Source organism: Anas platyrhynchos, chromosome 15 (genome assembly GCF_047663525.1).
Source record: "Anas platyrhynchos isolate ZD024472 breed Pekin duck chromosome 15, IASCAAS_PekinDuck_T2T, whole genome shotgun sequence".
In the NCBI taxonomy this organism is placed as follows: domain Eukaryota; kingdom Metazoa; phylum Chordata; class Aves; order Anseriformes; family Anatidae; genus Anas; species Anas platyrhynchos.
The window spans coordinates 17,235,867-17,249,221 of record NC_092601.1 but is presented as its reverse complement, the minus strand read 5'-3'; the positions used below and the strand labels follow the sequence as shown (position 1 = coordinate 17,249,221).

Here is a 13,355-nt window from a genome sequence, read left to right as displayed (position 1 = left end):
AACAGGAGGTGTTATTTTTTTTTTGTGAGTAATTCTTTCCCAAGCGTATAAATCAAGAGTCTCTGAAGCAACATCTGGAAAAGTCTCAGGAGAGAAAGCTGTGATTTCTCCGAGCACAGAGCTCTGCTCATCGAGGAGGTTCCGATACGCAGACAGCAAACACAGCTCCCATGTTTTCGTTTGATGCAATCTGTAGCTCGCGCAACGTTTGAGTTTTGCCTTTTCCTTCAGGACCATTATGCAGCACCACTTCCTGATGCTTCCAGATAGACCTTTCGGAGAGATTTTCACCCCAGCCATGCCCGCTGTCATCATTCAGCGCCGAGTAGCTGCTCCCAGGGCTTCCAGCAGGGCTTTACAGCCGTGCGTGCTAACGCATGTGCACACGCGGTGTCCAAGGTCTGCAGCACGCTGGGCGTGGAGTGCCAGGTTGTCTTTCTCTCTACCACAACACTTGGGCTTTAATTTGGGGGAATGTGCTGGGAACTGAGAGCGTCCCGTTTCGGAGAGCATCCCCAGCTGTGGTGCTGGGGGCTCTGCACTGTGAGATGCCACCTCCAGCCCTGCAGCAGCGACAGCCCTGGCATGGGAGCCGTGCTCCCTTGGGAAGCCACACAGGGCACCCCCAGCAGCCAGGCTGGGAGCTGCCAGCCCTTGTCTTCTGCAATTAAACCACGCCAGAAACCCTTCGGTTGTGTTCGGGGAGCAGCAGGGAGGGCTCCCGCTGGGATTTTTCTTCCCTTGTCTGATTTGACATTTCGTGCACCACCCTGGGATTCCTTTGGTCGTATCTCAGAGCCCTGGTGGGAACAAGTGTCATTGAGATGCCTTTTAATGAGGCTGAACTGGTGAGGAACTGGTGATTGTGCACAATCACTATTTGCATGCCACTCCTTCGCAGTTCTGCGCTGGTACCCGAAATGTGATTAATTTTGTCAGTCGTATCTATTTGCTGGCTGAGGAAAAGCCTCAGAGGGATGCACGGCTTCTAAAATGTCCGATAGATCCTGGACAGGTTATTGAGTATTTTTAATTTACTGCGTTTTAGATCTGCTGGGAGGGTTTCTCTTAAGGAAGAGTGCAGGCGGAGCCGTTCAGTGTTTTCTGGGCTGCAGGAATTCATCTCCGCGCGACGCTGCGCGTATCAATCACTTTCATTAGCTGCGTTTTGTTCTGGTAATGTACATAAAGCTTTATTGCTGGAGAACGTGATCTGCCTTCACCTCCCTGCAGTCCTTGCTGCTTAGCAAAACATTGTAGTTAACATTAAAACCCCCTTAATATTCAGAGATAAAAAAAAAAGTTGCTGCATCTGCTCCGCTGGGGAAGGTGGTCACCAACGCCACGAAGGATTTATGGGCACAGGGTTGCAGAATGAGAGCTTACGCCTTAAACAGAGGGTATTCCTTAAGCTGGGCATTTGATTTATTTCCTTAATCTAAAACTATATTAACGAATTTGTGTGTTCTTGACAGCGTTTGACATCAGGCAGCGACTTAGCAATATTCATCGTCTCTGCTTCTGCTATAATCGCTTCTTAAAAACGAGCGTGGAAAACGCTGATCCTGCACAAAGTTGCGCTAGCAGCCAATTCATTCATTGCTCTTGTAAAGCCCATTTAGTTAAGGTTTATTTTGACAAAATGTGTCCGTGGCGCTGCTCCATGGCTAAAAATCGGGCTGTGATGGAGACAGCAAGGTGCCGAGATGCTGCTGCGGGTAGGACGGGACCTGTGGTCCCCAATGACCTCGATTCGCATTTCCCATCAGAGATCTGGGAGGGACAGCGAAATCCTCTGTTCCCAGAAAGTTTGCTTACCTTTTAATTCTTTTTTTTTTTTCTTTTCTTTGCATTTCTGTTCTTTAGTTAGCGTAACGTGTGGGGGAGACCGCGTGGGCTCAGGACGCACAGTTGTCTTTTTGGAAATCAGCTTTTTTCCCCGCGGGTGCTTTGTAATTCGGAACAAGAGTCGGGAGCTAATTTTAGTCTCTTCTCTGCCGACGGAGCCCACGAGCACTTGTCATGTGTAGCAGCTCGTCCTTTGCAGCGTGCCTGACCCAGATTTGCCGCTGCGCTGCTCTCAGCTGTCACAAAGGAGTTAACCGACGGCGGGGAGGGTTCGTGTGCCGTCTGCCCGAGCAGCTTTACGTAGCCAGGAAGAGCTCCTCCAGACCCAAAGCAGAGCAGGCTGTCAGCTCTGCTTTCGTGAAGAAAGGCAGTGTGCTGCACCGAGGGAGTTTCTCTTGCCCGAGTGAACCCTGCTGGGATGTGCTGGAGGAGCCAGGGAGCTTTGCAGCCTCCCTGCGGGGTGAGCCGCGTGCCGTGCGAGTGGTGAACCCGGAGAACATCCCTCGGAGGCCTTTCCTGTGGCCTCTCCTCCAATTTTGGGGATGAACGGCTTCTTTTCGGCACCCTCCGCTTGGATTTTGCGTGTGCTGTCACCGCTGTCCTCGGTGGAGCTGGGTGTGCTGGGGACAAGCCACCCAAACCCGAGTTACCCGGAGACGTTGTCTTCTTTGCAGATAACATCCCATAATTAGGGCCTGCGGGCGTCGATGTCCTCAGCCGCAGCGATAAAAATGTTAATGGAAAAAAGCATTGTTGGTAAACAGAAAAAGGGATGTGTGAAGTGCTCGGAGCCTGGCGCTCTGAAACAAAATCTGCCTGGTGCTGGGGACAGATTGGGATGGGATGGGAAGACAGAAGGGCGGTTGGAGAAGGTGGTACCTGGGGCTTTGTTTCTGACTTGAAGCATTTAGAAATCTTTTCTCGGTTTATTTTACATTAGAGAGGGGAAAAAAGCCAAAAAGCCTTTGTTTGCCTTAATTGGATGCCAGGCATCTGCAGAAAACCCAGACTAATTAGGAAGAGAAGGTCCTTTTCAGGTTAAAGCTCCCCTTTTGAGGTCTCCTGGGCCACAGGCTTCACACTGAACTCCGCAGCCTTTCTATTTGCAGGTTGGGTTTGAATGCTGCCAGCGAGAAGCACGAGGAATTCAGGGGATGTTCTGGGCACCGCTCGACAGAAACCTATTGATTTAGAAGGAAATCCCAAGGAGGAAATAGTTCTTGTCAACTGCCTGCTTGAAGTTACGGTTGCGCTGCTCTTGCAGTCGCCTATAAATTAAACTCCCAGCAGTTGGCATCTGCCACTGTCACAGTGCCACGGGTCAGCCTTCCCCCAGAATTAAATGTGATGCCCGAGCGAGTTACCTGCCGTGCGAGCAGGGAGGATGCAGCTGGGAGCAGTGCACGGCCCCGTTGTGGTTAGGGGATTGGGGGCACGGAGTGAGACAGAGGGATTCAGTGCTCAGCCCCCTGGCGAGCTGATATCGAGGGGCTGTGGCACAGGGGTGAAGGGTCCTGGGCAAAAAGGGGGTGCCCAGGGTTGGTATTGAGACCCAAACTGTCGTGTGCTGAATGTTCTCACGTGCTGGTGGGTCTTTCCTACTGAAATTCTGGGTTTTGCAGTCCTGTTTCCACGTTGCTCTCTCTTTCCCATTGATCCATGTGAAATATATATATATATATTTTTTTTTTTCTTTACAGAAAAGGCCACAGATGGCTCTCTGCAGAGTGAAGACTGGACACTTAACATGGAGATCTGTGACATTATCAACGAGACAGAAGAAGGGTATGCTCTGTTTCAGCCTGCTTTGAAAGGTTCATGGGCAGTCACCTCCCGTGTTGTTTTCAGCACGTGAGGAGGTGCAGTGAGTCTGGGGCAGGTGCTCATGGTTTGCATACAAGTTGTTTGATTCTCCTTTTCCTTACACATTTCAGAGAAGTGCTGTGAGCTAGGTCTCTGCTTGGGAGGGCTGGCATGAAAAACATTTTGTTGGACCGGGTACCAAGTTTGTGCTTCTGGGGTTCTTGTTTTCGGCAGGTGCATCTCTTCCCGGTGTGGCAGTGTTATTAATTTGAGCCACTTGAATAGAAAGCTTCTCTGATACATCTTCAGCATCAGAAAAGCTGTGCTTCTTGCAGTTTGCCAGAGAACTGGTGGCTGTGAAAAGTGTGTGAGAGCTTTCTAACAAGACGTGTTTCTCCTTCAGCCCTAAGGATGCCATTCGAGCACTGAAGAAGAGGCTGAACGGAAACAAAAATTACAGAGAGGTCATGCTGGCTCTGACGGTGAGTGGAGGCAGGCTGGAATGCCTCTGAAGAGCAGATCCCTTTTCTTTGGTCACTTTGTTTTTTTTCCTGGGACTCTCCTGAATGTGCCCACTCTTTGCTTTAACAGTCACTGCTCTGCCCTTTTCCCTCCAACTGCCTCCTTGCTCCCTTGACAGGAGTTACTGGAAGCTTCGCATAGCATTTTCCTGACTCAATTGATTTCTGCTTTTGTCTGGGCTCTTACCCACCCCAAGTACTGACTGAGGAAAGTTGAGCAGCCCAAATGGGTCCGTACCCTTTGGGGCTTTCTCTTCTGCTTCCATCCCCGTACGTCCAACTGTTTCTCCACCCCAAGACAACATCTGTGGGCATATCTCCAAGTGATGATGATGAACTCGCCGTATTTTCAGCCTCCTAAGTAGCTGACGCGCAGTTTCCCTTGTGAGCGGATCTCTGTAGGAGACTTATTAATTTATGCTGATCTAATTTCCCTCAATAAAGTGTAAATCATATTCTGTGCACTTGCACGGCACCGCTAAGGTGTGAGATAATTTGCCAGTGACCTTTCCTCCTGATGGCTGGAGCTGGGCTTTCCTGGGTAGTGCAGCTCTCCAGAAATCATGGTGTTGGGCAGGCTCTGCACCGCAGCGGGCTGAGGAATGAGCAGCAGGAACTAGATGGAGTTATGCTGCTGCGGGCAGGTGATCTGTATGGTTCTTTCACACAGCTCTTGTTGCATCTCCCTGATGAAGCGTGACTGTACTTTCTGTCTTCTTGCTATTTCCTATCCTGGATTGTCATTTTGACAGATTACCGAGGACCAAGCCATGAGATTAGCCATTGCACAGGAAAGAGCAAAATTCATCAGGAATGAGTCCGTGTCATCAGGGCTGATGAAAGTAGCTGAAGGAGCAGAGTAATTACAGACTCCTCAGATAGAGAGTTGCAGCGGTTATTAGGCATGGCTGTGAGGAGAAGTGACGCAGTGGATTTATCTCCATGCTAATCATGTTCTTCAGAGAAAAATCAACAGCTGTTCCTCCATGGCAGTTGAATGGCAAGTGGAACGTGCCTCCAGCTAGGTTGCAGGGGGAAAATGTGTCAAAGTATAACCTGCCAGAGCATTCGCAAGGGAGTGTTTTGAATGAGTGGAGATCATTCACCTGAATTCCCAGCCCGAAAACATGACTTGTAGCTCAGAGCAACTGGATCCAGCTGTGTCCCAGGTACATAGACAATGGTGGAGTGTCACAGCACGGTAATATCTCACGGTGACAGGATGTCCTCTGTCTTACCCGCTCTTGATGTGATGTGCTGTATTTAGCTGCTGAGCTGTGCAAGTTGGAAAGTTTTGCTTTGAAGAGGAAAAAACTTTATATTTCTTTACCTTGAAAACAAGCAAAAATGGATCACAAAAGTGCCTAATGTATTAACGATAGGTGAGCTATGTAAAAATGTGTGAGAAGGAAGCTTTTTGGCAATATTAGGGAAGAAAAGATGAAGAACTGAGAATATAAGACTAAATTTTCCTCCACCTTTTTCTCTCTCCCATCAAAAGATATAAAACAAAAACAAAATCAGAAGCCAACCACATAGCTGCTGTGTGCGTGATCAAGCTTTGCTCCAACAATAAATGTTTTTTTTTGTGTGTGTGTAGGTGTTGGAGACCTGTGTGAAGAACTGTGGCCATCGCTTTCATGTCTTAGTGGCAAACCGTGACTTCATAGATGGCGTTCTGGTGAAAATCATCTCGCCCAAGAATAATCCCCCCACTATTGTGCAGGATAAAGTACTAGCGCTGATTCAGGTACGCAGCTTGTCTCTGCTTCCATATGTCGCTGCCTGGAATAAGGACTGTCTGCTTCGGTGCTACGCATCGCTAAACATGCTGTCATCATTAAAACATGTAGCAAGATTTTTACATGTAAAAACAAACAATATCTCCAGATTGGCAGGGAAGAGCAGACAGGCACATGCACAGAAATTGTAGCCAGGGAGAAATGTCTGGATTCTAGTTAGAGCACTCTGCTTGAAAACAAGAGGACTTAATAAAAGATAAGTGGATGGCTTTGCAATTTAACAGGCAAATCTAGGAGCTGGAGACCTGCTCCTGTGATGGGCTTGTCATCTGAGGCCAGGAAATTTTAGAAGACAATTGTGCTCTTGCTGTTAGTTGAAAAACACTTGCCTTTCTGTGTCTGTTCCCCTGAATATAAAACAGAGCCATTCCTCTTTTTCACAAAATATTCTGAATTCCTTTTAAAGATGGCTACAGGAAAGTAAATGATCATATTGCAGATAAAATGTTTTTTTTGTGTCCGTTCTCTGGTTATCTTGCAGTGAAAGTGTGCTGTCAGATCATTGTCTGCAGCAGGGCCGTTCAGGCATAGGCCTGCCTACCACTTTTCCTTCTGTGCAGCATAACAATAAACAGCCATGTTAATTCCACAAGCCATTAGCAACACATGAGGAAACATTGGTGCCTGCCTGGAGGAAATTTCACAATTATAGGAAGCTTTATCACTAAGCTCCTACAGGCTATTGCATACAGCAGAGATTAAAAGACACTGCATATTTAAAATTATGTAAACCTGCTGCAATGTTTCTTGTGGGATGGTATTTACAAACACATAGCATAGTTTCCTAAATATATTTCAGATTTTTGTGGCAAAGCATGCAGTTGCATTTCTGCTGGTTTATTTGTTGTTTGGGTACACAGGCAGGACATTGTTGGAGCATGACAATGTAAATAAGTGATTTCCAAAGAGGAAACAGGCTGGGTGGGGACACAAGGTGTGCATTTCACTGGGGCACGTGGGGTCCCTCTATTTCTGGCCTCTGATCTCAATGTTGCACTATTATAAAGAAAGAAAAAACAAAAGCCTTAATGAAATCATTAAAAATAATTCTTGTGGATGTGACTGAGCCCTCAGGCTCCTGCCTGCTCGGGTGTGAGAGCTGATGCATGGGGTGATTGTCAATGCTGTCCCATAAGGAGAAATTTTGTTCATGTTTCCATGCTCGTTGCTCTTCTACACTGATTTAGAGGATATTGGTTACTCTGAGTCCTGGTATTAATGGAACTAAGATGGAGGTGTTTGTAGCATAACCAAAAAGCCCCAGTCCTTCCCTCAGTGTTTAAGATTAAGCAGAGCTTTATCTGAGCAGACGTAGTGCAGCACAGCTAAAAGCCTCGCTGCGTCCGGGTACTAAATGCCTTTTGGTACAAAAAGCCTGGGAATTAGGAAAGTTGCCTGTGGATGGGTCTCATCTGCCCTATGGACATGTGCACCCGGAGTGTCCAATATGTCATAACCACTTTGCTCAGCTCAGGCTTTGCTCGTTAGAGCTCCCTGCAGTTGGAGGTACTTCTGTTCCAGGGGGGCTGAGCTCTTCTCAGCTCTGCTCCTCTAACATTACATTTATCCCCTTCTGGAGGCTTTTTACAATTTGATATCAGGGAATTAATACGAAGAGAAAGGAGGGGATTAATAACACAGACTTGGAAGCACGGAAAAAGGCTGTACAACCAGCACAAGTCTTCAGCCATATAGCTCTTGTACTCCCGGGCCTTTCCCTAGCAGGAGGAGATAAAGCTCCATGCAATTTCTTATCTAGAGACTTGCCTGTTTTGAGACATTGGGCATCTTGTGTCTCACTTTCCCACCCCATTTCCCAGTGTACGTGAATTAGCATGTATTAGTGTTTATCCTTCCTCCTTCACCTTGATAAAAGGCCTCTGTTCCTTACTGCTGTGTCCCTGCTGAGAGCTGCCATATCACCTCAGAGTTCGCACCACCTTGGTGCCACCTTGCTGGGCATCAAAGATGAAGCTTGGGGAGATTTTTTAGTGGCATGGCATTCTTTTGAGTGTCTGGGAATTGAAAAAATGTCTCTCGATGGCACTGATTCGGAGGCTGGGTTTGCAATGTATTTAATTAACCTTTTTGGGCACACAGTGCCAAGTGAGGCCTAGACAGCAGCGTCCTGAAGCGCCTGTCTTCGATCGTCTGGCCCAAAGCCTCCGAAGGTCTCAGATCTCAGTTTCAATCTCACCTCTGTCATACGCTGCTTCGGACAATGGCAAGCCTAAGCTCTCCGTGTAGCTCCTTATCTGTAAAGCAGAGCTAATATTACCTCTGCCTCGTTGAATTGTAAGCTGTCTGGGACAGGGATTGTCGAACAACGCGTGTGGCAGCGCTTAGGACAACGGTGCCCAGTCCTGGACGTGACCTCCACGAGACGTGTAGGTACAGATAACCTCCCCAGCTCAGGCAAGTGAGAAGTACAAATTCAAGTGTCTCCTTTCTCCAGCAGAGTTGTAGGAGAGGGAATATGTTAGAAAGGTAGAGTGCAGATGAAGTTCTGTCCTTAATGCCCAGGGAAGCAGGGGATGCATTAGTACATCCTCCTGGGCCAGCAAGCCTCGTGAAAGGAAGGAGCAGGCTTTTGCCTCTACGTTTCTTCTGAGTGACGATTAAATAAAACATCCCTTGCTGAACATTTTTCACTCTTACTTGCAAATAGAGTTGAAGTGGGGAGCACCATTATGGAGAAGCAACGTTCAGATGACTCCTGACATAAATTGATAATGCAGAGTCGGTGCGAGAGCAGAGAGGTACCTGCGCAGTGAATGTCTCCGTGATAATTAGGGACGGTTTTGAAGGTCACTTCCAAGAAAACTGAATGGCTCATTGCAGTCCGAGCTGGTTTCCATGGCTCACATGGGGCTGTTTGGACTTGCGCTGCATCAGAACGTTAATTTACTCGAGCAAAGCTAAGAAGCAAACCCAGAATTGTTAGCTCGCAGGCGATAATAGGTTGTCTCCTGAGCACACAGGGTAGGAAATGCTCTTAGAATAGAATAAATTACAATGCACATTAAAAGTTAATATTATTTCTTATCTTGTTTTGCTACCTTTGATTTCTCTCCTCTTCAATACGAAGCAGGGTTTAAAAACAGCTTTTAAAATAAAAATAGTCAAAGAACTGGTGTAAAAGGGATGACTAAATGAATTAAGTTCGGAGCCCACACACATCTCTCAGTAGTTCTGGAGCCAGCCCACTTCTACTCTACCTCACAAACGGGGGAACGCTTCATTTTTAATTGAGTTAAAAATAATTGAGTTAATATTGCAGTTTTTCCTTCCCCTAAATTGTTAATACCTGGCAAATTTCCAGGAAAAAAAAAAAAAAAGGGGGTAGACTCTTTCAGGATGTTACGTTGTGAACAGCTTCATGAGTACGGGAGGCTGGCTGGCGAAGAGAAGCACTTAGTGCTCCTGGTGAAGGAAAAGCTCAAATATGAGTTGAAGTCTTTTTAGACACGAGAGGGCTCAAGCAGGAGAGATACTACGAGTGTTCTGGTTGTGGGAAATTCTCCCTTTAAGCTTGCTCTTTCTGACACTGCGGGGTGTCTTAGTGTTGGATATGCTCCATAAGAATAGGGGCTTCATTAGTTCTGCTGCTCGTGGCACTGCATGTTTTGCGATATAAGAACCTCAGAAACAGCCCTTTTTATTTAAGTTTGGTCCAAATAAAATACTGACAAAAACTTGACAGCTGTGTTTTTTTCTTCCTCGATAGATGAGGATGTTTCACAGAATAAATTAAGGTTATGTAGGATTGCTGTGTGACTTCATAAATTTTGCCTAGATCGATTTAATCTTTCATGCAGGCTTTTTTTTGGTGGGTCATTGGCCACAGGATATGAAGAAAAGATCAGCATGCAATCAGTGCTACGGAGAGGAGCTTGGAAGAGGCTTTCACATGCATTTATAGATCCTGATGAAGCGGGGCTGTACGAAGCTAATGTGCACTGGGTTGCTGTCTGTGTTACAGCCATATAAAGTGCCTACGTGACTGTCTTGATAACATTTTTAGGATCTTTCAGATCAGGTTTAATGATTACAGCTTCCCTTTGAGGCTGAAATATGCGAAAGCTTTTGTAGTTAGTACCCAAGGTCAGGATGTATCAGGAACTTCACTGGGAAGGTTTGTGGATAATCCCTCGTGTTTTCCAGGCTTGGGCTGATGCCTTTCGAAGTAGCCCTGATTTAACTGGAGTAGTGCATATTTATGAAGAACTCAAGAGGAAAGGCATAGAGTTTCCCATGGCAGATCTCGATGCTTTATCTCCAATCCACACACCACAGAGGGTAAGTTGCAGCATTGCAATGCCACGGGCATTTTCCAGAGACGTGGAGATAGTTGGGTAACTGTTCTTTTTTCTCCTCCTGTTTTTCTGAATTGGGCTTATTTTCTCACTTCTGAAAAGACCTTTTTATAGTGAAGGGGCATGTAATAGAAGCATAATACAGCTGCATTTTGACTGGTTGATAAAGTAATGGTTTCTTCTCCCTGGAGTCAAGCATCAATCTGAAAAGAGCTTTGAGGTTTGTACACTTGTCTCGTACCACAAACCCACCAGATAAATGCAGCTAATTTGCTCAAATAGAGAGCAGAAGGATATGTGATTCAGATTTGCTTCCTTTTCTCAGTGCTCTACTTGTTTTTGTTAGTGATAAGCCTGAACCAAAGCCTGTCTTTTAAAGGTGTACAGAGTCTGAATCTCCCACTGATCTCATGGTAACATGAGGTCTTTATACCTTTGAACAGTTAGGCCTGTAAAGTTGACAAAACTGCTGCTAGTGAGTAACTTTATGATCACAGGTGTGCTGATTATTCACCCTGAGAAGTTAATGAGTCTTTGAAGTGGTAAATGCAGATGATCAGGGCTGAAAGATTGCAATCCTTGTGTCAAGATCAATTAAATCCGGTATCTATTTATCACATCATCTTTTGTAAGCCTGCAGTTTAATTCCCAGTTTTTAAATTATTTACAATTATTTATCTTTAGCTCCTGTTTTTATGTTTCTTCTCACTTTTCTTGTAAAGATAAATCAACTTAAATGCACGTGGGTTGGGTCAAAACATACGGGCATGCATTTTTGTTGCAGCTGGCTGTTGATGGGCTGGCCTGCTAGTCTGTTTTCATGACTACACTGACCTTTTCCACAAGGTACAATTATGTTCTATATTTGAGCATATCTGGCCTGAGGTTGCTGACAAAGCAAGTGCCGTCACCATTCAGCTTTTGAACTCTTGTCTTTCTGATGTGGCAGAGTGTTCCCGAAGTTGATCCTGCAGCAAATATGCACAATTCACAGTCTCAGCAAAGGATGAGCACCAGTTCTTACTCTTCAACTTCTCCAACGGCGTATTCTGCTCCTCAGGCTCCAGCTCTGAACGTGACTGGTCCCATCACTGCTAACTCTGAACAGGTATTGGGATGATTATTCTTCTGAGTGCGACTAAGCAGATCAAATTAAAAGCTAGTTTGCAGAGGAACTCTGGTTTTAACTCTTCTGACTTTAATTGCCTAGGAAAGTCTGGTTCTACTTAGTAATCTTTCCTCCTATTGTGCTGTAAAATCTAGGGTTATTTGTACATGTGGCCTCCTAATGGCAGCAGTTATGAAACCTCAGTCTGATACACCAATCGACACAGCAGTTGTGCTGTAGGTAAACAGTTACTCCCACGAGCCCCACGCCTTCAGAGGCACAGAATGTCTTGCAGATGCACAAAGTCTTTCTGACAAGGACTTAAGCCTGCATGCCTAAGACCCTAGCAAATGCCCTAATATAAGCTCAGCTTTTCTCTGTGCAAAAATAGTAACTTCAGAGCCAAAGATCATGCTCAAAAGTTGTATAACTTTCCCCATATTTGAGTGAGACACACAAGGTATACTGCAACCAAAATCTGTTTTTAGCTGCTGTTTCCAATTACTTCCCTTCCATACGAGCGTAGCACATCTGGCTTTGTGATAGTGACCAGTCCTGCAAAGTTCTTTTCTTTTTCTGTTGCTTTTTCTAAAACTGTCTCCTGGGTAAAAGGTTTTTTGCCTTTAACTTTTTTTTCCCCTCCAGTAGAATACCCAGAGCTTCCGATATTAAGTCAGACAGAACCAGATGTATCACAAAGTCAGTTCTGGAAAATCATCTGCTTAAAGCCACAAGACTGTGTAGCATCTTGCTGTCTTTTTACCCCAAAATAGATTGCCCGGCTGCGCAGTGAACTGGATATTGTTCGTGGGAATACAAAAGTGATGTCTGAAATGCTGACAGAAATGGTACCTGGACAAGAGGATTCCTCAGACCTTGAGTTACTCCAGGTAATGCTTCCCTAGCAGATACGATTCTGATCCTTTCCGTGCTTGAGTGTTTTTTGAGGGGGTGGCTTTTGTTGTAGTTCACTTCAGTGCCTTGGCTTGCTTGGTTTACATAACGAATTTGGGCTGTGCTTGACCCCAGTTAGTCTCATCGCTTAATGTTCTTCATTTATTAAAGCTTCTAATGACAAGGATTTCCTAACTTCCCTTGAAACCTGCTCCAGTGCCTTCTTGCCCATGTAGCTCTTTTTTTCCTAATGTTGAACATAAAGTCATCTTTACCACAACACAGCCTAAAATTGCCATAGGCTCAGTAAGCACCGAGCGTTTCTGCTGCTTTCAAGTCCTCTGTCATCACTCATGCGATGGTAAAGCATTTCCAGTCACTGCAGGAAAGCACACTCCGTATTTCCAGCTGGACTAAATATTGCCAAGGGTCTGTGGATTCTCTGCATCTCGAAATATATGAACTCTCCCTCCAGATGTGCTGTAGCTTCTCCTGAAGCCAGTGGCTTAAGGCAGGAGCTCAGCTGAAGTTTCCTGCTGTCCAGAGGGTTTGATGGAGTACCCAGAAGAGTTTTATTTCCTGGAAAGTCTCAATCCAGAGCTGTATTTATTATCTCAGAAAACTGTATTAGTTGAGCTCTTGGGTCAAGCTTCATATCTGCTTCCCCAGGCTGGTGGTAGCGGGGTGCCCTTGGCTGAGGAACAAATGCAGCACAGATGAGGAATACTGTGATCTGGCATTCCAGCTGCTGCTCTTAACGTGGTATTTGCCTTTCCATAGCTTCAGAAATAGGCTGCTGTTTTGATCCTCCAGCAGGGAGGATGGGCTCCCACAATAGTACATTTGGAGGGAGGCAGGGAATTGCTCTCTGTGATACATCAGAGCTTGAAATCCATCCAAAAGCTGGTCTCTCCCATGCAGCGGTATTGTGTGTTTGTCTCAGAGCCACGATGGCATCTGATGAGAGGCTTTGCAATAAAGAGCCTTTCAGTTCCTGCCCATTTGGGTTGGACTGCTCAAAGCAAAAGAAGCTTCCAGGAAACCATGACAGACCAAAACCGTG

General features: G+C 45.9%; 1 protein-coding gene across 4 annotated transcripts in view; it reads left to right on the top strand.

Annotated features, from left to right (window-relative positions):
• The window catches only part of TOM1L2 (target of myb1 like 2 membrane trafficking protein), a 49,881-nt gene that overhangs the window by 13,539 nt on the left and 22,987 nt on the right, over positions 1-13,355 (top strand). For all 4 annotated transcript variants that reach the window (XM_038187027.2, XM_038187026.2, XM_038187025.2 and 1 more), the window contains exons 2-7: positions 3,549-3,633; positions 4,055-4,133; positions 5,773-5,922; positions 10,139-10,273; positions 11,240-11,398; positions 12,172-12,288. In XM_038187027.2, the coding sequence (XP_038042955.1) occupies positions 3,549-3,633; positions 4,055-4,133; positions 5,773-5,922; positions 10,139-10,273; positions 11,240-11,398; positions 12,172-12,288 (725 nt within the window). The remainder of the gene's footprint in view (positions 1-3,548; positions 3,634-4,054; positions 4,134-5,772; positions 5,923-10,138; positions 10,274-11,239; positions 11,399-12,171; positions 12,289-13,355) is intronic.